The sequence below is a fragment of the Drosophila persimilis genome, unplaced genomic scaffold (assembly GCF_003286085.1).
Source record: "Drosophila persimilis strain 14011-0111.01,24,50 unplaced genomic scaffold, DperRS2 tig00000804-arrow-arrow-pilon, whole genome shotgun sequence".
Taxonomy (NCBI): domain Eukaryota; kingdom Metazoa; phylum Arthropoda; class Insecta; order Diptera; family Drosophilidae; genus Drosophila; species Drosophila persimilis.
The window spans coordinates 129,915-152,540 of NW_020825356.1; the positions used below are offsets into that span (position 1 = coordinate 129,915).

Sequence of the window (22,626 nt, forward strand, 5' to 3'; positions counted from 1 at the left end):
CATCAAAATCTGATCGTAAAATAAAATAGATTTCCCATATAATTAATGTTGAACAATTTACACGCCATAACACATTGGATGGAAAAAGGAAAAGACTTACCAGAAGGAGATGAGCGAGCGACCAGCGGGCTGTGTGATGGCGGTGCTGTGATACGCTACATCAGATAGTGATAGTAGATCACCAGGAAATTGTGGCCTGTTATAAAACATCAAGAAAAAAGCGACAGGATACCCGAAACTCACATATAAATGAATCAATCAGATCCAACAACTTGAGAGAGTAGCTGAAGGCTGCAGCACGGAGATCAGTAGCAAGAGCGATGGTCGGATGTTGAAGAAGTAAGGATCGGTAAGTGACGAATAATTTGCCCAGAAGGCCCAGAAATCCATCTCTGAGCTAGTATAGGCCTATCGTACACTTTTGTGCCGAGAAGCTACAAAACTGTGTTTGCCCATGTTCCTCAAACTGTGACGTCCAAGAGCTGCTACAACTGTGAATTTATTTACTGCAACTGTATTACTGTAGTAGGCACTAAAGCTGTAATTATAGCAGCTGCTCCGTGTTTGGCTGCTCAAACTGTACTGCGTAGCGTAGCACAGTTACCCTAAAACTGTTATTACTGAATAAACCTTAATTTGGGCCATTTCGTGTAGCCTTTAAGACTTTTCCCACAAACTTGACCAACATTTTGGCTCCATTTTCCGTCCATTGGCAGCACATGTTGTGGACAAGAACAGCAGCAACAACCACAAAAAGTAAATTGTGTTGCCATATTCTCATTTGCAGGGCAAAAGTCAGAAAGTGTGCGAACAGCCATGGAGGCCAGGTGGAATTCCGAGCGACTATTTGATACCCAACATGCTATCGCCGATTGGAATGGAGCGCCTGGAATGGAGTTTTGACGACACTGTGTGATAGCAACAAGCCGATTTGATTTTCCTGGGACAACAGATGCTAAGAGTTCGACAGAAAAAACGATTTGCGATGACGATAGGCAATGCTGCTGCAGCTGCCTCAGCGCAGATCTACCCTGGTATACCCTGTAAGTAGATATGACAAAAACTCCAACGACAAAATGTATGCAAGCAAACTTTGTTCAATCAGCCAGAGGAGAGTGGATGTTGTTGCAGTCGCTTTGGAAGTGCAGCAGTCGCAATATTGTTTAGATAAGAAAATGTTGCCTGCCCCACACATCGACACACGCATACACATTGGAGCCGTCAGTGTGTGTGTGTGTGTGTGTGTGTGTGTGTACGCTTCCTGTCGGCCCTTCTCTGTCTATCAAATGCTTTTTGCTGTTCCACATTTTCTTTTCGGTCTTTGGTCTTTTTTCCTCGCTCTCTCCCGCCTCTCTCGCTCTCCTGTTTGCTGTTCCACCAAATGCAATTTGAACTTTGGCAAAAAGCGGCCGCTTTGCCATACACCCCTTACGCCCCACCACCGCTGCTTTCCTCCTCCAGGGGCATGCCCTGCCAAACCATTTCAGCGATAAGCAGGATGGCGAAGCGAGGCGACTTTCATACTAGTATTTTGGGAAATTTTCAGCATTTCCTCTGCTTCTTTTCCTCGGACTCTTACGAGTCTCTCTCTGCGTGTGTGTGTGTGCATTATGTAACCCGCGAAAGCTGTTTTCCAATTCAATTGGTCCAACCAGACGGAGCTGCAGAAGCAGCAGCAGAGGCAGGCGCTTCACTCATGGCTAAGACAAAGGAAATCTGTGTCAGAAGAACAAGAAAAACTCATTAACATATAAAGTAGCCGCCACAATCTCGGTGAAGGGGGCAGAAAAATCGGGTAACTAATTAAAGAATAAGAAAAAGCCAAGAGGGTCGAGTCCTCAGATACCCTTGTAGACCAGTCGCTCCTTTGAGTGCTATACAATTTTGATGATACAAAATACCAAAGAAGATAAGAAATTTCTGCAGGAGCAAAAAGGCCTATTGTGGTGCCGATGCCCTTTTAGCATATACTGTATCCTGTATGAAATAGAACATACAGAACTAGACACAACACTGCAAAGACAAAACCCTTAATGCTGATAGTTTGTAAATAGTGTAAATAGTGTCTTCTTTGTATCGATATACCCTCCGTAAGCGTATCACAAGCAATGCGAAGTCCTGCCCAAAGGCTGGGGAATGTCTCATAAAGCAGGGCGCGTCAAGGGCTTCCAGTAGCGGGCAGCCTAAGTGCTTGCAAAACTGTAAAAAGCGCAATAAGCATTTCAAATATGTTTCTCCTTAACCTCCAGCTCCTTAGAAAGGGCTTAGGAAAGTAATTAGCAGCTATTCCTTCCCCTATCTAATCTTACGAGTTCGCGGCGACACTTAAGCTACAAAGTCATTTCATTTTAATAGTATAGAGGGGCACTGTGTCCCTAGGACACACAAATCTGTATCCTCGATCATCTGAAACCATCTGCCCAGATAATATCTGAATGTGCTCAAGCCATATATAGTATCTGGGACAAAATGAAGCTAACTGTAGTCGAGTTTATTGGTCCTTCTTCTCTTCTGTGTCCATCACGGACAGCGATGCCAGCGATGTCTAAGTACGAAAAAAATTAGTTAAATTAATGAGCTTTAAGTCGGTACAAGAAAACAACAAGAACAACAAGCAAGTGCATAAGCAATTGTGTTTCGCCAGTAACTCAACGTAACTCCAATGCTGCTGCAAGCGAGTGCCGGGAGAGTGGAGAGAGCGCTGTTGTATGCTCGGCATATTTACGCCAACTTTAGTTATTTGAATTACGTGACTTCAGCAACAGTTCTATGACTGAGACAGGCACACACCATATACACCACCCACTCGTACTCGCAATCGCACTGGCACTGGCACCGGCACTGGCACCGGCACTGGCACTCGTCCACCCACTTATACACGGGGCACACAGAGAGCTCGAACTTTGTGCAATTTTTTAAGCACACATAGAGCAGCATGCGTATTACTTACTTTACTTCACAGACTATCTACCAGTCCGTTGATTACAAATGCACGAGAGGAAAATGCTAGGGCAGCCATGGGATGTGTGCCAGTGCCAGCGAACGGTGGGTACAGGTTCGCAAACACAAAGAAAATGATGCTCTATACAGCGATGTGGGGAAAGAGGTAGAGACCAAAAAAAGGGACATTGAAAGGGGATTTTCTTTCTGTTAGCTAACTTCTAAATAGAACACCTGAAAAACTTGTAAATTTATAAGTATAAGCCATTGGTCTTCATTAGGTGTCTTCTTTTAAATATTTCAGGGGATCATTATGAGTATATGCCTCAGAAGTTTGCACAATTTCCGGCTCTATGAAGAATATACCTACACATATTCTGATGGGCGTCGAATGCCGATTCCATTTAATATATATTATGTAGTATGTATGTATCTCTATTATATAAACAAGTTTGGATCGTCGTCGTGGCCAGATTTTTTACTTGCATAGGCGCTAGAGAGCGAAGCGAGTGAGCCGAGGGCTGGCGCCATATATTCAACAATTTAATAAGAACAAATCTTCGAATTTTCGAAACAATCATTTAAAAGCTGTAATTTAGTCAAATTTTGAGAATCTTGAAGATCTTTGGTTCGGAGAACGGGTATCAAAAGATTCGGCACTGTAATATGTGTACCTTTCTTTTTGTTTATGCTTTCTCTTGAGTTGTTGTTGCTATTGCTATTTTTGGCTTTGAGTTTTTAGCCTTAAGCCAAATAAGTGTTTTAGCCGTCATCCAAGAGATAGAAGAAGGACACAGGCAGTGGGGCAACGGCAGGGGGAGCGGCAGGGTCTCTGCCTTGGGGTGGTGTGTAGGGCGTTGTGCAGGCAAAGACATGGACTTTGGCGTCGACGTAAACGTTGTTGCAGCAGCCGGAAGTTGCCACGACAGCTGCAGGAAACTCTAACTCACTTACACAAACAGCCAAAGCGCACACCTTCACCTCATATGTGTGTGTGTGTTTGTGTGTGTGGGTCGGGGGCGGGTGCCCAAGAGGAGTATCTATGTGTGTGTCTGGCCACGTTTGTGTCTGTGAATTGTTGAAAGTTAGCAATAGATTTTTAACGGAAGTTGCACATGTGCGCACGTGTTCTTCCCAAAAATGTTCTTCCCCACACAATTCATTCGTCTTCTTCTTCGTCGTCTTCTGGCCCATACCCCTTCCCCTGAGCTGAAATTTTCGGCTTAACTCTTGGCACGTTGTAATTAAGGCTTTCATGTGTGTGTGTGAGTGTGTGGAGGGGGGGGGGGCGTGGCACATCATCATCATTCAAGCGCAGCTAGATTAGACCAACCGATTATTGCCTGCCTGGTGCTTCTTCTTGGCCACCATGCCCCCTCTGTAGCCACCATCTGTAGCCTCTGCACTCCGGACCAAATGCCCCCTTTTGCCCCTTTGCCCGTTGGCACATCTTCATCTTCTTGGAACCCCTAATTTTGCCTCAAATCCAGCTCGAGCCCTCTCTTCCCAGGCATTGCGTGTGCGCGTCTACTTAACGAGAATTTATATCTCGACTGCCGCTGACATATTTACCACTTTAACACTCCCTCCCAACTGCCGAAACCGTAACCCCCCCCGCCGCCATTGGGGGCCAATTATGAGCCACGAATGAGAACATTTTTCGTGGCGTAACTATGGTTTTCTTTTTCGGATTTCCACTTCCATTGCCATTACCATTCCCGAGGTCTGCCATTGTCAGTGCTCGGTGTAATTTAATGGAAAAATCGCTGAAGATCCTCCAAGCAAGTCGGCGTGTAATGCATAATGAATGGGGGGCTAGATGCCATCTCTGCATTGCTCATACGCCTATTTGTCATTCGGTAAACGGAAGTCAGAACCCCTGCTTCTGGGTTCCTGGGAGCGGGAGGCGTGGCTGCCGGGTCTTGGATGTTGGCTGTCTGCTGTCTGCTGCCTGTGTCACGCATGGTTTGGCCAGGACGACGCTGCTCTGGCAGCGGCTCCGATTACCATTTGTGCCTCAATTACTTCATAAACCTGACAGCGACAGGTGCCACCTGGGGTCAGTCAAGGGCCAACAGCATCAGTAGCCGTTGACATCGTTCTTTTTCTTCTTCGGTCTATACCCTGTGATCGTAGAGTATAATATTAAGAGATCCAAAAAGAAGCATTTTCCACCGCTTAAAGCGGACACAACTGAATAAAACGAGCGCAGCTTTTTGCACTCATGAACAGTGGCGATAGTGTCAATAATTATTTACACAAGCATTTCCCATATATTGTATGTGTTATGTTTCTGTTTCAATTCAAAAAAAATCCTCTAAGCACTGGGTATCTTATAGTTGTATGGAACTTCGAGTACGAGCTTTAGTACGAGCAGTGTATTTGAGATGTCCTGCCAGCATTGTTTGCCCCAAGAATTTATTATTATTTTGCATGTTTCTCCGCTGGGGCGCTTGCAACGGCAGCAGTCAGGTAATAAACCACCGAAAGGGGAAGGCTTCTAAGTATAGTATACTTGCACAATGCGTTTTGCATTGGCAAATTGCTGCAGTGGCAGCGGGGATGTATCTGCAGGTGTCTGTACTGTATCTGTATCTGTGGCTGTGGACATCCAGTTCATAAATAAATGCTCATTGTGCACATTTGAGTCGTGGATTAGGTGGACAGGTGGAAGCATATTCTCTCAGTGATGTCCTATGAAACCCTAAGAATTAGCTTGATGGATGAGTTTTAAGCATTGAAATTTTATCTAATACAATGCCCCAATACATCACCAATACACCAGATAGAATTTGCTCGTATAATCTATACAATTATCGAAACCAAATCCATATTTCCAATATCAGCATATCCCTACGCCTTAACAAAAGAATTATTAAACATCCTCGATTGGAATCGTGAACGAACGAAAAATAGAGACACGCACAGAGGGGAGAAGAGAATAAAAAAGGACAGTTATGGAAGCTGTATCGAAATGGAATAAAAATATGTGCTACATCATAAATAAATGTTTATTGTGCTCAAACATTGATGCATGGAGGATGCGGTAATCGATTCGGCTGCCGGACTGGGGTCTGGCTTCCTCTCCTTCCCGATGCTGTTCCCTGCTACATAGTGAAGGAAAATTAAGATTCAATTGTCTGCATTTGAAAGTTTTCAATGTTCATTATCAATGGAGCAAACGTTTCAAACGTTTAATGATATCGCCGCGACCTCTCTGTGTGCTCACCGTACCTCTACTGTGTGTGTGTGTGTGTACAGTGATGACTGGCTATTCACAGCCATTGAGTCTTTAAAGCAGGGTCGAGTGGAAAGCCTGGACTCTTTTGTGCTTGCATTGATCTAAAGTTAAAATTTATAAGATACAAATCTACTGAAACCACCTTTACAATGCAGTGAAACATGTGTGAAATTTGTTGGAATTGTTGCTCAAAATAGAGTCAGGATATAATCAAAAACGTGTGGGATCGATGCCTAAACGTAAAGGTATTTATTCTGTTTTTTTAATATAAAGGCTTTTAAATTACATTTAGTTTAAAATACTAGAAAGCAACTCCTGTGTGATATAACATTGGCCTTTTTATTGGTTATCCACTGTGCTCCTTGTATTGATGAACATGATTTGGCAGTCCGGCAACTCCGACTCCGACTCTTCATTTGATTCCGCCTCAGACTCCGAATCTGAATCGAGTCTGAGACCCGTACCACCGGCTACGAAACGATGTAACGAGCAGGCGTTCGCTCATCAGGCGGGGATTAGAAGGGCAGGGGCCAGATCGGGACAGGACTTTGTCGGGGACAGTCAGGGACAGGCCAAAACCAGCACAGAGCACATAGTACAGAGCGGTACAGGACAGTAGAGTTCCATGGATTTGTTGATGTTGTTGCGTTCGCTGCACATTTGTGCGCTTAATGGACTTCGTATGTCATTTTCAAATTGCAATAGACTTTGGACGGGGTCGAAGAAGGGCAAGAAAAAATGTCACACACAGACGGATAGACAGGCGGTCGGATGGATTGTGGAAGGCACCCAACATTTATCTATCCATTCATCTCTTTCGCCCACTCGTTCGCTGTCTCTCTCTCTCTCTCTTTTACACTTGCACTCTCACCGACACACACACACCCGCACCCATACCCACACCCATACCCATACCCAGACAGGGATAACTGTCAACAGCATGCGTGTATGGGTGGGTGGGCGTGCGAGAGAGTGTGAGAGCAAGCTTCAAATAGCGCTAAATGACCGCAAAGTGTTTTCATTATTTGTGGCTGCCAACAATTTATATCGTTCATTTAGGAATTTCTCTTTTTACACTCTCCATTTCTCCATTCCCCCAGCCCATCCTCCCCATCGCTGTGTGTTGTGGGAGAAAAAAAGGGATGACAGCCAGTTGGAAGAAGCAGCAGTAGCAAAAACCAGAGAAAAAGACTAGTCTAACCATCGGAGATGAAACTTTTGATACCCTTGCATAGCACTTGTCTTTAATATAATATAGGCATTGGATTCGTAGGAAACTAAATGTGATTACGTGAAAATATATCAATGTATAATATTAATATAACTCTTTTTCGTCGTCGTCGCGGCTGTGCCGGGGGCTTTCCCCTGGTGTTATATACAAATATTAATGCATCAATATTTACGTTGGGTTCTGCTCAAATATATTTGTTTCCCTGGCAGCTCAGTGAAAGAATCATCCGATTGATTTACATCACCTACAGCTATAGTTACTGCTCAAAAACTGGATACCCTCTGCTGCCGTATAAAAGGAGTACCAAAAGGTTGGACCCAGCGAGAGGTCGGCATCGAGGGCCAACGGCAGCCGGGCATTGGTATTGCTGTGGCCATGACTGTGGCCGTGGCTCTGTCACTCTCCCTGGCACCCCTCCCTCTGTGTGTGGCTGTGTACTGCTTGGACCGCATGTGCATGGCTTCATTATCGTTCACGTTGTCGTCGTCGTCATCAGCATTATCGTCTTCACTTACAGTAGCATTGAAACGGTCGTTAGTTGTACAAAAATGCCATCAGAATGGCTTTTATTAGATTTTCTCGGATCGCCTCGAGCAGCAATTTATGTACGGCAAAGGACTAGTCTGATAGTCAGGAAAATAGTAGATTGGTGTGGGATTATGCTGCGATTGGCTCCTGACAGTCCGGGATTGACTAATTATGTATAGATTCATCTTTGAATTCGGTGAAAAAACAAAGAAGGTATTTAATATTCAAAACCTTATATTTAGAATTAGTGTGATCTTAAAACGGAATGCTACCAAATTGTATGGCAATGAAACATCAAACGATTGGAGTTGTTCTTTTTGGGCTTTTGTTGGACTTTTGTTGTAATTAAAAACAAAAATTACCTCCACTCTGCTGTCAATAAGTCCGTCAGTTGGTTTTGAATAACCCATTCTACATATCAATCATTAAATATATATATCAAATTACTCTCGAGTATCTCAATCTTTTCTGTCCCAATTAATTGAAAATATATAATAGTGATTATGTATTGACTTAGTCCACGAAATCCATCAAATTTGTTCCATACTTAAGCAACAATAGCAATAATAATAGCTATGGCTCTTCAGAGCTTCCAGTTCCAGTTAACCAGCAATCGAATCGACATGTCAGCCTCAACCAAACACCCCAGCCCCTATATCCCCCTCCCCCGCTGCAAATCGAAGCAAAAGTCCAGCAGCTGAAAGTTCTGGCTGTGCAGGACAGTTGGACAGTGTTTTGTGTGCAGTTTATAAATGCCGATGACGATGCGGTAACGACAGGCAGGAGTGGAAGTAGGACTTCGATGGCTGGAGCTAAATGGAAGGGTCTGGGAAAGTTGAGGAAGTTTGGGAGGGAAGGATTGGAGTTGGTAGTAAATGGTGACGGAGGCTGAGGTTCCCAATAATGGTCATGGCGTTGACTGCGGCAGTGTTGGTGCTGGCTTTGTATGCTCCACTCCACTTGCTTACCCCCCCTTCCGACCGCTCTTCTTATCTTCTCCACTCTCCACTCTCTCTCTCTATACCTCGCTCTCCGTGTGGGTGCCTGTGTCCTGTGCGTCGATGCAAGGAATTTTAGTTGATAACGACAACATCAACCATAGTTGCTGTTTCACTGCTCTGTTCTGTTAACCTTGCACACGGTATGATGACTTGTACCCCTGTTTGTTTGAATAAGCTAGAACTTGTTAGCGACTCTATAAGGTGTATATGTTCTACATTAATCCATATATCTTTCTCTCTATGAGCTTCTCTGGTGGCATGTCCTATTTTTATGCCGAATCTTTCAAGTATGTATCATTTCCTGCAACAAATTGAAGTCCCGTGGGATGGAACATGATATAATATACCTTGGCAGAAGCATTTAATGGAAAATAAAGAAGAACTTTTAAGAAAAAAGTCAAGCAAACGTAAATTAAAGTTTCCTTAGATAACTCAGCCGAAAAGGGTACCAAGGGTACCAATAGCCTCGGTTCTCGATGCTACGCTCTCCTTCCTTTCTTTTTGCTGTTGTGCTTGTTGTAGTTGATGATGGTGTAGTCGTTGTCGTGGCCGCTGTTGGTCTCGTTGTTGGTGTCGCTGGCATTGCTGCAATTGAGTGTTTGGTTTTGAATCGAAAGTGTCAATTTGGAAAATGTTTATTTTATGCGACATTTGGGCGTTGTTGCCACGCCCGCTGATAGCCGGGGATCTGGGATCCCCACATAAAACACTCCCCTGCTTTACCAACCTGTGGGCTATTATCGGTTAACATTTCGCTTAAGTTTCCATGGCTCTTGTGTGTGTTGGTCGTCGAGTTCTTTTTTCCCGTTTATTTGTTTGTTTCTCTGCGTTTAATGTGAGCCACTGATAAGCCGCGCGGCAATCGAAAACGCAATTGAAATGCAATTGCAATTGTCAGCAATTCAATTGAGACTTTATTGAGTCGTCTGTCTACCATCTACCATCTACCACCTACCGTCCCCAAACCACTGATCAAGGGCTTTATTCCGACTCCGACTTCGGCTAGTCATAAATTTTGCGAAACTACAGAGCCAGCCATCGACAGTCGGTAGATAAAGTCAATGCGTAGCAGCTATAAGTTTATTCCACTCGATTGAATTGCAATTTCATTTATAAGTATTCCTCCCGTGCAGTGGTGTCTCCAGTTTCGTCGCCAGATCGTGGGGGAGTGCAGGTTGGGCTACACTTCAAATCCTGACAAGTTGCCAGCTTTACGGAGGGATTTCTAAGAATCATTTCTGTGTGGAACTATGTACATAGCTATAGTTGCTTAGATTGTTGAATCTACTATCCACTAAGGGAGTTTCGCTGCATGCAGAACCTATGCATTTCGTGGCTGTGGATATAAGTTTCGCAACATTCGGTTATAGCTTTGGGACTTATGTTGCATTTTACTGGAGAAACTCTACTACCACTTAGCACTCTAGCACTCTTCTTCAGCTCTCTTCCCACTCTTTATCCTAATTTTAGCCTAATCAGATAATTACATTAGCCACGCTGAAAAGTATGCTACATAAAATGTTGGCCCAGGCTCATTAAGGCAAGTAGAAGGAGAAGGAAGGGCAGAACTCTGTTTATCGCTCAGCGCTCAGTGCCAGCGGAGCGGTAAACAAATCTCAGGCCAAAAAGAAGGCATAAAACATTTATGGGAGCGGGATTTAAGCCGTGTCGAGGCTCTGTCGAGCTCTTCCTCCCTTGCCCTGCCTGGTTTTCTTATTGATGAAGCTATTTAAGCGCACAGGGGCAATTTATTATGCCACAAAACGGATGCAGGAGGCAGAAACAGCACCAGCACCATCACCATCACCAGCACCAGCAGGAGGCAGCATTATCTGCTGCAGTCACAATAATTGCTGGCAGCAAGTAAATCCAAGAGCTTCATTAGTATCGATTATGTGTGTTTAATGACCTGAGCGGGGCTTGGGGCGCATAATGATTGTCGCCATAAATGTCAAAATACCGAATGGTACAAACATTTATTGAATAAGTTTATTGATTTATACGAAATTTTCTTCTCTGCCAACAAATCGAATTATCAGGCAGTAAAAATATACAGACACACATACCTATATCTGCTATGGATTTGAGCGTCTGCTTCTGTGTCTGTGTCTGCATGCAATTTGGAAAACTTTTAGCAATGACAGCAATAAAACAAATGATATTTTACAAAAGAAACTTTTCTCCAGGTTGTGTGTTGCTGTCTCCTTTTCCATTTTCCATATCTAAGCATATTATCTATATCTATAACTATATCTGTTTCTTTATCCACTCTCAAACTCAAGCGAAAGCTAAAGCTAAAGCTCATTCTTATTCTTATTCCGTTTCGGTTTATCTCACACGGGCTCTTTTTATTTGAGCCATCATCAAACTTTACACATTTATAGCAAGTGCAAATGGCAACGAGATCCAACGGAGAAGGCACGATGAGCGAATCTGAAGCTAACTGGTATTTAGTCGGTCCTAAGCAGGACCAAGGAGTTGAATGCAAGGGAAAGTACAAGGATTAGGCAGCCTGGGAAAACAGGGTTTGGGAAGAGGCTTGAGCCTTTTACACTTCAAGGTAAAAGCACAGCTTGCACAGTGCTCAGTGATGGATTGCATACTTTATTCCCATAGTTTATCTTTTGACAATCAACCTTTGGCAGCAATCCGTTTAAAATGTATACATTCTTTTCTACAGCTGACACATCCTTAGGCCAACATAAACTTACTATTCATACTCAGTATAAATTGATAGATCTCTCTTAAGATCGAATTGTATATGGAAAGAGCGTCAGATCAATCCAAAGCTGATACCAGCCTAGGCATGAAAATCTTAACAAATCAGTACAAGATTATTTGAAGTTTAAATTATAATTAGTTGAGCATACAAGAATAAGTAAAGTAAATAATGGAAACAATCGCATATTGAAACGAAGGCATAGAAAGTTGAATAGGTAACACTTAAGCTCTCCGTATTCGATTGTTCTGAATATTTAAATTGGGCCAAGAAATGCAGTTAATAACAACTAAAGGCTAAGGCTTCCAGCTTCCAGCTTCCAGCAAGAGCCCTTCCAGGGAAGCCTTGCTGTGCTTTCTGTGCTTTCTATGGAGCACTAGGCAATTTGTCGGCCTCTTGGCTTTTGGTCAGAATGGGTTTTCATGAATTTTTAAGTGAAATTTCATTTGTGAGCAAGTTGCTGGCCCAAGGAACGGTCGGGCCCAGGTCGAAGCCCAGGACCTAACCAGCACGCACACACTCGCACACTCACAGGGTAACGGGGATCTGTGTGCAAAGTTTTTGGCTTCTAAACTTTGCGTAGAGTGTAGGTATCAGTGGCAGCAACTTGCAATTTGAAGTGGCTCAAAGCGACTCGACTCAGCTAGAGTCGTCGAGTGGCGTTTACGAAATTTGTTCACAAGTCGTCGTCCTGGTCCTCGTCTTGGCGCTGGTCCTTCCCCAGGACTCCCTACAACTAGTTGCAATTTGTTTGCAAAAGTTTTAACACCATTTAGTCGGTTTCATATGAAGACAATTAAGCGAACGATTAAATTTATATTATCAAGGGATAAAGTTCCCTTTCCTTCGACTCTCAGTCGTAGGACTATATGTATCTATGACTCTGCGAATCTGTGACTGTGTCGGGGCTGGTGCTGGTGTCTTTCACTATCTACATACACATCTTGGTCCGCTCAACTTTTTGGCCTTGTAAACATTCCCTTTTTTTGGGGGAACAGAACGGTAAAGGAACGATGGCAGAGACAAAGGCTCGCATACGGCACGGCGTTGCACGACTTTCATATTCATATTCGCATTTAAACTTGCGTTATTTTTTCAAGGCCCACACTGTTCTGGCTTTGGCTCTGGCTCTGGCCCCTGCCAACTCCCCAAAGCTCATTAAATACACATTAAAGTTTAATTATAAACATTTTGCTCTTGCACTTGCCAGCAAAATGGCCAAAAAGGACGAGGACGAGAACGAGAACGCTGCCGGAGCGAGGTAGTGGGCGGAAAGCACCAAAAAGTGGCAAAAAGCGCAAGCGAAAGTCAAAGCAATTTTCCCTCTTTGCACTCTCCCCGACATCAAGAATGGCATATGGACTGCATCTCCCAGGTAATTGTCTCGACATGGGATTCAATCCCGCAAAATAGCAACGTATGCAGCGGAATGCATTGCAATCGACAGGATAAGATAAAGATAGTATGGAAACTGCAAGAGACTAGTGGGGAAACCCAACGTTTCCTGCCCGATAGAGAAGATCTTTTAGTGAGGAAGAAAGTAGAATTATTGTTATAGATTGTCCTGGGACATTTTTAAGGAGTTAGAAAAAGGAACACCGAGTCTTGAGTGCTGATTGATTATTGGACTTCCACGCCGAATCATTATGGAAGACAGAAGAGGTGCTCTGATGTAGGATACAGGCAAACCCCATCATCATCGGGATGTCCCACACAGATCGTAGCGCACAATATTTGTAATGGCCGCACTTTGCATGCGCCCTTCCTCCGCTCGGGTCCACTCCAAATGACTTTTATAAATGCCATGAATGTATATGTTTATATATGTACGACTATATACATTTTTGTTGCCGGTTTTTCTTTTCTTTGTTTGTTGTTTTCTGGGTGGTGGTGGTGGTGGGAAACATAATTTTTAACGCAGCACTTCCTTCAACCGAGGAGTGGAGTCGTGGATTGGTATTGCCTGGAGCCTGGATGAGGCAGAGGGTGCTCTTGGTGGCACGGAGCAGAGTCATTTTCACTGGCCCTTGCAGCGGCCATTTAACATTTCACATTTAACATTTCACATTTCGCACTTTGCACTCGTGCAGCTAATTTCGCCTTAGCCCTACACACTGTCCCACCGTTTGCACGGAATTCTCCTCACCCCAAAAATAATGGAATGAAATGCTGAAGACCCCTTAAAGTTTTCTGGTTTAGGACCCCAGCGAAGTGCTAATAAGCCCGACGCAGAGCCCAGAATGGCTTTAAACAAAAGACAGAACCCCAAAAGGGAATCGAATGAATGAAGTAGGATTGAAATCGAATGGAATTTCATTGGCAGGAGGAAGGACAATGCCTTCGATGCTTATCGGCATTTAATGCGGTGGCCTCCAATGCTCCACTCCACTGCCACTGCCACTGTCCCATCCACATCCACATCCACTATTTTGGGCCCCGCCAGACAGTGGGACACACAAATACAGAGCCCCAGAAAGGGATACACATTCAATATCGTTTTACTTATCGTTTGGCCATAAAAATTGCCAGCCCAGAAAATTGTTTAGTCCTCTTGGCATGTCTGGCACTTTGAGAGATTGGCCAGCAGCACACCGGGAGGGGGCTCTATCTATACGTAGTAGAGGGGCTAGTGGATTGGTTTGCAGTTGAAGCTGCCAGCCTTATCGCGCCCATGGTGGGGAGGGGGTTCCATTTTGGGGCTTGTCTAGTTTTATGGCGGCCAGGCGAAATGTTTCGATTTATTTGCGGCCAAATCTGCACATCGTCGTCGCTTTTCCATGATGATGATGATGATGATGATGTTGAATTAAAGTTGTGGCTAGAAGAGTTGCAACAAAAGGCAGAGGAGGGTGTTGGGAGTGAGGGGGTCTAAGCACCAGCCCAAGACGGATATTTTGGGGCCATTTTGTAATTTTAGTTTATTGCAGAACATTTGCAGCCATTGACAGCTCGACATTGAACTTGATCAACGCCAAATGGCGGATTGAAGGGTAAGATTGGAAAAAGGGGATGAATTGGTGTTAAAGGGGCACAGAAAACTAACCCTGACAACCGCCATTGACTTGACTGGCATTTCAAATGCAAAATACTGCGCTCCACAGAACAATCGGCAAAGCATACCAAAATCGAATCGAATGGAAACTGAGGCTTAGATATAACGTCTCTCCGATACTCTTTCTGTCCATGATCTGGTGTTTAATTTTGATTGGTAAATTTGTCTCTGAATAATTAAAGTTCCCTGACGAAAAGTCGTTAAAAATGTGAACAAATCAAGTCCAAAATAAGCATTAATAAGGGCTAACCAATACCCTAAGCTTGCGATCTGGCGAGGCCGCAAATGTATCCGATTTTTATTGAAATCAAAAGAATCATAATCATAGAATAATATATACATATGTACAATCTCGGTTAAGGGGTTTTAATCGGGTCCCATCTCGTGTCGGGACTCGTTTTTAGTAAAAATTCACATCGATTCGATTCTTGTTTTGAATAAAAATTTAATGAAACCATTCTTAAAGTTTGGTGATTGTGGACAGGCTCCAGTGAACCCCATTGATCTGTAATCCCTCCGAGAAAAGATAAATCGCATTCCGATATTCCCCATTTCGCACCTTGAGGGGTATGTATTCAACAAACTTCCTGTTTCCGGTTTCCGTTCCCATTCAAATTCCATTTCCACTTCCACTTCCGCTTCTGTTCCTGCTGCGGTTGTCACTGACAGCGGTTGGCTGGCAATTAAAAACTTTGCAAATTTTGTTGCCTTCAGCTGTTTGTTTTTGCTCTGTCGCTTTTTTTTCATTCGTATTTTCACATGAAATGGCTTCTACGGGCATTTTAATGGGGCCATGTTCGGGGGGCATTTTCGGGGGTCATTTCAATCAGACTCGCTGTAATTCGCATGCAAATTGCAAAACTTAAATTAAATGTCGCCAAATAAACAAAAACGGACCTACAGCAAGTAAGGAATGTCAAATATAACTTTATATACCCTTCAAAATACATTGTTTATTGTCAAAAGAATGATCTTAAGATCGATTGTTCATATGATATAGTCTTGAAGTTTCATTTCAGTATTCTATATTTTTTGTAGTTCTCCTTAACTATATCTGAGGGAACTAGCTTGAAAAGAAATAAACAGAAGCGCAAGTCCCAAAATAGGTTCAGGTTGGGATACCTACGTTGCAGGGTATGTTCTGGGTACGGTACAGTCATGAAAAGGCAACAAGAGAGACGAAACGCCAGCGGACACAAATACAACTCTGCCGAGGGCCGTTTGGCAGCAGTCAGCTTTTGTCAGGCGGCATAATAAAATAATTAATTGCTCGCAGGCCACGGACATCTGTGCGGACAACGGACAGAGGAAAACGGATAGCGGATAGTGGATAACGGACAGCGGACATCGCCCGGGGTCCAGCGGCAAGCCAATTAAATGGGCTGCACTTGATTATTAAGTGATTTATGCTGAGCACCTGGCTTAGCAAGGAACCACCCACATCCCCAGCCGGCCCCCGGTCCTGCACTTTGTCCTCTTCCCTGCAGCTCAATTTGTAATTTGTGCTAATGAGTGCCTTAATTTAACGCCTGATTAACGCTGCGGCCAGCATGGGGGGATGGATCAGGCTGAGACCCAGCCCCCGGTCCAAAGTCAAAAGGTCAGTTCTCTGGGGGTATATGGTTTGGGGTTTTCTGACTTACAAGGAGCTTTACATCCTCCTCCTGTCTGTCTGTTTGTCTGTGTCTCTGCATGTCTCCTCTCATCCACCATCGCATTTGTATCATTTTGGGGCTTAATTATGATTAATTGTTATTGTGTGGCCTGTGTTCCCTTTTCAATGGCTGTTCAATGCTTTCCGCGCAGGCAAATCGCTTCGGTGCAGTACAGTAATGAAATGAATCATGGCAGGAGAATAGACTTACGAAGTGGAGATTAATGTTAAACATTCAGGCCAAGATGAAGAGTTGGAGGCACTATGAAATCATTAGAAACGCATACATTCTTAGTCCCAAGAGATCTGACTATGACAGTTTTGGGAAGGCTAAACAGCTTTTTTATTCAAAAGAAATAAACGAAATTCATACTAAAACAATTCTCAATAAGAAGTCCTTGCCTTTAAACTCAGATCGATTCGAGATTCGGGCTGTCAAGTTCTGAGTTTGGGGCTCAGCCAGAAATGTTTCAGTTACGTCGAGTAGTTCTCCGAGAGAACACATACTTAGTATACAAATTTTGTGTGTGTAGAACAAAAAAGTAAGAATTTTAGTTTTTTAATAAAAAAAAAGAGAAAACAAACATCAAAATTAAAACGAAAAATAATTTGGAAATATGATTCTTCTCCGAATAGACCGACTGGATTAGACGCCGCGCTGCAACGAGGTTGGGTGTGCAATACGGTCAGGTGGAATGTTGAACTAGACGTCCCGCAGAGCCCTCGCATGTGACCACCACTTCACAACCACCATCGAAGATATCCCGGCCATCAATTTGCCAAAAGTGCTCAAAGCCAACGCTTCGGGAGTTCTTTCAAGTGAGATCTCTGCCCTTCTCCAGGATCTTCTTGCCACACCAAGTGCAATGCGGGTCGCCTCAGACGCTTTACGCCTGCGTTGTAGCATCCTAAAATTTTAGTGAAACTTTTACATAGACTATATACGGTAAGTGAATCATTCTACACGTAATTTGAGAGATTGCGTCTCTTTTTCTGATTTTAAAGATGAACTTGACTGAGAACCATTACTGTCATTTGCAGGATAGAATCTATGCGGACTCGGAAATGTACTTGGACCATTCTTTGACGCTGATTTAGATTTGGGATGTGGAGTAGGCATACTAGAACTCTACCTTTATGGTGGTGCGGAAAAGTGTTTATTACACTTCCAAGCATAACCATATAAATAAAGAGATTTTTGCCTACCAAAAAATCTATTAACATGTCTGATAAACACCAGAAGGCACAGGAAGGATGGTCTTATCCGCGCAAAAGAGGGAGACGACGACCCGTAGGAAGCAGTACCAATATACAATAATTAACAACACTGTTTTAAGGGCAGAATAGCTGCGATGCATCCATCGCCTCTCCTATTTTGGCGGTTACGAGTCATATAGCTGCTACGTTAAAATATACAGCTCTGTGTCAGGATTCACACAGATAATGTCTTAGCTGAGGGACATCTCGATTCGGCTTTTGATGGTGCCGAATCGCGTCTCTGCGTTAAAGGTAAAGAAACCTACCAAAGAAATCATCGATGACATCTAAAGTCTCTTGAAAAATGAAAGTGAATGAGAGAAAAATCGACAGAAGGAGAAAGTAAACGTAAATGAAAGCATTAAGAAAACCAAAGTGGAAGTGTTGAAAGGCCAAGAGGAAGGTAAAACGTCATATACCATGCTAAAAATAAACAACAACAACCTTGAAAGTGGTAAGGGAAACCAGAAGAAGGTGGGCCAGAAAATTAGTCAAAGGCGATGCAAAAGGAAAAAGAAAATCGGGTGCAGGACAAAAGCTAATGAACTAATTCAGTTGGAAATAATCAAACATTCTCAACGTAGGGCACACAGAAAGGTATAGGTATAGGGGGAGAGAGATGCAGACGAGAATACACCCACTCAGATTCTCAGATGCTCAGATAATCAGATAGTCACATGAGAGCCATATCAAAGTGCACTCAAATAGATACATTAGTCGTCACTTCATAATGACATTGATGGCTCCGTTAACAGGCACAAAAGAGGGAAATTCACGGAAAAGTTTGCCAGCCTCTCCTTCTGCCCTTGAAGCTTCTTTTCTGGGTCTGGGTCTGGGTCCTTCTTGCCTGTTGGTTAGCAAAGATTGGCAGGACTGACAGGGAAGGCCAGCGCCGGAAAGGACAGAGCAGAGCTGAGCGGAGCAGGGGAACAAAAACTTTGGCTAGTTACTTTTACAGTTATTATTGAAAGCTGCAAAAACTTTGGCTTATTTCATTACGCCAAAACTTTTCATTACGCAGAGGGAGGCTGAGAGGCTGTGAGAGTGGGCGAGGCGAAGGCACAGCATGTGCGTGGGAATGCCATAATGGTAACACAGATCCATTCCATGCTTCACCATCTCTCGCCCTCGCTCTCTCTCCCTCTCCCGCTTATCAATGCGAAAGTTTTTGCAAAAGTAACCAAAAACAGTGAGAGGCAAACTTGATCCTAACTAGACGACATATCATGTGACCCTTCAAACACAAAGTGCCAAAGTCAAAGCCATTTGAAACGTCAAGCAAATTGAATTGAAAGAGAGAGTGTAGTGTAGAGGACTCCAGATACTAGAGCCCATATCCCAGATCCCTGCTCCGTAATAGCCCTGATAATTGTCCCTGGGCTATGGTTGGGATAGCGGCTGAAGAAGTGGTGGGCGAGCCAGAGCCCCGTCCAATTGAATTGCGTTTGACGTGTGAGGCTTTTAAGGTTTTTTATTACATTTATGAACACACAACGAATCGAACGGCAAAGCCAAGGAAAGGCAACATTATTGGGCCAGGTCTGAACGGCTCGCCGTTGAGTGCTTGAGTGCCTGGTTCTCCCGTCTATGTGATATCCGATATGAAAATTGATTTGTTTGATTAATGTCCTATTGTCCAGTGTCCCGGGTCTCCTGACCACTGTCCATTGTCCATTGTGTATTGTCGTTATCCCTGACGAGGACATGTAACCGAGGCCTTATTAATTGCCATCTAATTGCTCACGGTCACGCAACTCTCCAACAAAACCAAAACCAACAAAAACAACAGCAAAAAAGACTAAAAATTCTAGAAAAAGGAAGCATTTTTGCTGCACTAATTGAAAAAGTCGTCGTACAAAAGTTATTTATATATGTATGTCCAACATATACATACATATAGACGTACCAGCGCTATATATATCCCCAGTAAAAATGCAAATTAATTTGCACCACAAACTTCATCAAACTAGGGTTTAAAAAAAGGAACAGGGGCGGAGAGAGAGTGAGAGTGAGAGAGTGTGAAAAAGATGGAGAAAACAAACATTTTCACACCATAACCAAATTAAAAGTTCTGCCAACTAAAAAACAATTTGTAAGCCAAAGTTGCAGTTGCAGTCAACTGCCAACAGGGAGAGAGAGAAAGAGAGATAGACATAGGGATAGGGATGGGGGCCGTCCAGGAGCAGGGGCAGCAGCAGGGGCTGGGGCAGGAGCAGCAAGAGATGGAGCTACTGCTGTTGCATTCCGCTTCTGGCCCCGCGGGGCACTTTGTGTTGTTGCTTATCTAATCAGCGCAGTTGGCGCCACATTTCAAAGCTCTGGGGGCCAAATGCAATTTCTCCCCCAACTCAAATACATTTTCCATTCGCGCACCCCCCCCCCTCTTTTGTATTTCGCATTTTATGTTTCACCATTTTGCACACATTTTTTGCACACCCACTGCCGCCGTTGCCCACTGTTGTTGCCGAGAAAATGAAATCAGTAGAAAAGCCAATTGCGTTTTCATATGGCAATCTATAGGCAGCAGCCGTCAAAAGGCCAAAGAAAGGAATCAAATTTTATTGAAAGCAAAAGGCAGAATCAAAAGGCAGAAGCCAGAATGGAACATGAATGAATGAGAGTGCTGCTAAAAGAGGGGAAGTTAAACATTTTCTTGAAAAAAAGAAAAGCGCGTTGAAGAGAGAGAGAGAGGGAGATGCCGCGCGAGGCCAGGATTTCGTGAGGTAATCTCATATATCTCTCTAATAAACGCGAATATGCTCTAGTTGAAGGTCCTTCTAGAATGAATAATATGAAATAATTGGTAATGCATTGTTTTAATATTTTTTCATGAGAGCTTGGCTCGTGTGCATTTATTGAATATGCATTTTAATTCATTGAAGTTGGCGACAGCTCTACTTTCTGGACAATTATTCTAGTGTGTTGGTGTAGTTCTTGGTGTTGGTGTAGTTCTTGGTGTTGGTGTAGTTCTTGGTGTTGGTGTAGTTCTTGGTGTTGGTGTTTTCTCTGCTGCTGGTGATTGAGTGTGTGAATTGTTCGATCCGAGGTTCAGTCCATAGAGTCCTTAGAATTCATCCTCGGAAAATGGACCAGAGCCCCAGGAAGGTGGATATGAACGCTGAGTAGGGGAGTGGCCTAGAAGGAACAAACTCTGAACGGAAAGTGCATCGGCTTCTGCGCTGTTGAACGTGGATCCAACCAAGTACCCCTCCGAACGTTGATCAAGCTCTTCGTATTCACTGTTGTATTCTGAATATGTCGGAATGTCCTCCAGCTCCACGATGGGGCAGTAGCGAGACATCAGGATCGGACCCGAGTCCACATTGCGTGCCGCGTGGCGCCGGCTGCGACCGTTCTTCTTGCGCTTCAACCTCTTGCTTGTGATCGAAAGAGGACGGTTCTTTGCAAAGAGCCTGCCGGTGGGCATGCGGTTCTGCCCAGAATCGTTTTCGGTGACTTCGATATCCAAACAAAACGGATGAAAGTCCATTGGGGGTCTGGGGCTCGACATGTGGTCCGTTTTGTACACCTTGATCATCATGCTGGCCTCGTAGTAGTCGTCGTTGTAGCCTACGGCTCCCTCGCAGGGTGGCTCGATTCCGGCTGCTCGGTCCCGCGCCGCATTCGTAATAGCTTCGATCTCCTCCTTGACGTCGTCGAAGATTCGTCTCTCGCTGGTGAACGCAACGGGCATCAAATCTTGGAAGGGGCTGCAGTGCACCCTCGGGCGCGGCGGCTGAATGTACTCCGGGTAGGGACAGTTCTTAAGCTCCCGCATGATTTCATAGGCCCTCTCCATCGAGGACTTTGTCCCCTCGGGCAGCTTCCATTCGCCATACCTATGGTCGTCGTTGTTCACCTCCACATAGGGTTGGGGATTCACCTCCTTTTGAAAATTTATTTGGGAAAAGGTGTGAATAAGCTCGGTCATCTCCTCGACAGTTATTAGCTCCATTTCGCGTGGCGGTGGGATATGCGGAAAGCGGCTTTTTATTGACTTAGCACGTCCCATTATGTTTTGACTCACTAAATTTAGTTTTAGAAATGATTGAACTTTTCAGTTTGACTCTGGATTTGTGCTGTGTCACAGCTAGCTATATCAAAAACCGAATGACTTTGACTTTTTATAGTTCCAATCACAGCTCATCACAATGAAGTATTTGCTGACGTGTGCTGGAACTAGTTCTGGAGCCATAATTAAGCTCTTGCTGCAAAGACAGGGACCTGTCTCCAAACACGGCCCCCGGCAGTTGAGGACACAATAACCTTTCCAAAATTTTTAGGCTTTCTAGTTGAGCTGGGGGTAACACTGCGGCAGAGATTATCGATAGTTGCAGTTCTTAGAACCAGTTTTGCTGTCTGTGTTGGAAAACATCATTTTGTCGCAAATGGTTCTTTAGTTATTCGACTGACAGCCGGGAAACGTGTTCAGAGACGGCTGCGAACACTTATTTTGTGTGTTTGTCTACCATGCAATCTCTCGTAGCAATTTTAGCAAAGTCCAATGTTGTACAAGTATTAGTAGTGTCTAATGTCATGTCGTACAGTAATTTGATAGGACCATATTCAATGTACAGCGCAGGTGCAACCCTGTGTGGTGCAGCTGAGCCACGAAAACCAAAGAAATTATATCTAAATTGCATTAAAAGTGTATATATTTTCACCATATTTAATTTTATATTAAATCTCGGGGTCCTTTGCTCTACTGCAGAAGACTCTAAACGTTTTTTCTTCCTAGCACAGACTCTACAGCCCTTCCATTTGCCATTTGCTTTCCAACCACGCCACGCTATCATTTCGGTGGGGCATTATTACACGACCCATTTAAATCCATAAAACCCTAATAATTGTCTGTGCCATAATGTTTATGTGTATTGTTGTTGGCGTCTCTGTTGTTTCCCCTACTAATTGTTCAATGATAAGAAAGCAAAGGATGGAGTATAGGGGGAAGAGTTTCGGTCGGGTTAAACCCTTTTTTGCGGGCTTTAACCGTTTTCTCCTCC

General features: G+C 43.8%; 1 protein-coding gene and 1 long non-coding RNA gene across 4 annotated transcripts; one reads left to right on the forward strand and one right to left on the reverse strand.

Annotated features, from left to right (window-relative positions):
• The first annotated feature begins 66 nt into the window (after window positions 1-66).
• On the forward strand, window positions 67-17,579 carry LOC113566624. 3 transcript variants are annotated; one of them, XR_003409167.1, is made up of 4 exons: window positions 67-349; window positions 788-1,043; window positions 17,003-17,312; window positions 17,408-17,579. It is a non-coding gene; the product is annotated as an uncharacterized LOC113566624 (long non-coding RNA). The 3 variants fall into 3 exon arrangements; XR_003409168.1 differs by lacking the exons at window positions 67-349; window positions 788-1,043 and adding an exon at window positions 13,021-13,035; XR_003409166.1 differs by lacking the exons at window positions 67-349; window positions 788-1,043 and adding an exon at window positions 16,845-16,908.
• Window positions 17,580-20,581: 3,002 nt separating this feature from the next.
• On the reverse strand, window positions 20,582-21,655 carry LOC6597626. Its single transcript, XM_026993108.1, has 2 exons — window positions 21,651-21,655; window positions 20,582-21,609 (listed from the first exon to the last, which is right to left on the reverse strand). Exon 2 carries the CDS (start codon window positions 21,576-21,578, stop codon window positions 20,688-20,690), a length of 891 nt encoding a protein of 296 aa, XP_026848909.1. The 5' UTR covers window positions 21,579-21,609; window positions 21,651-21,655; the 3' UTR covers window positions 20,582-20,687.
• Window positions 21,656-22,626: the final 971 nt, after the last annotated feature.

What these genes read in the sequence shown, in the direction of transcription:
- LOC6597626 (XM_026993108.1), bottom strand. Translation starts at nt 21,578, where the DNA reads ATGGAGCTAATAACTGTCGAGGAGATGACCGAGCTTATTCACACCTTT.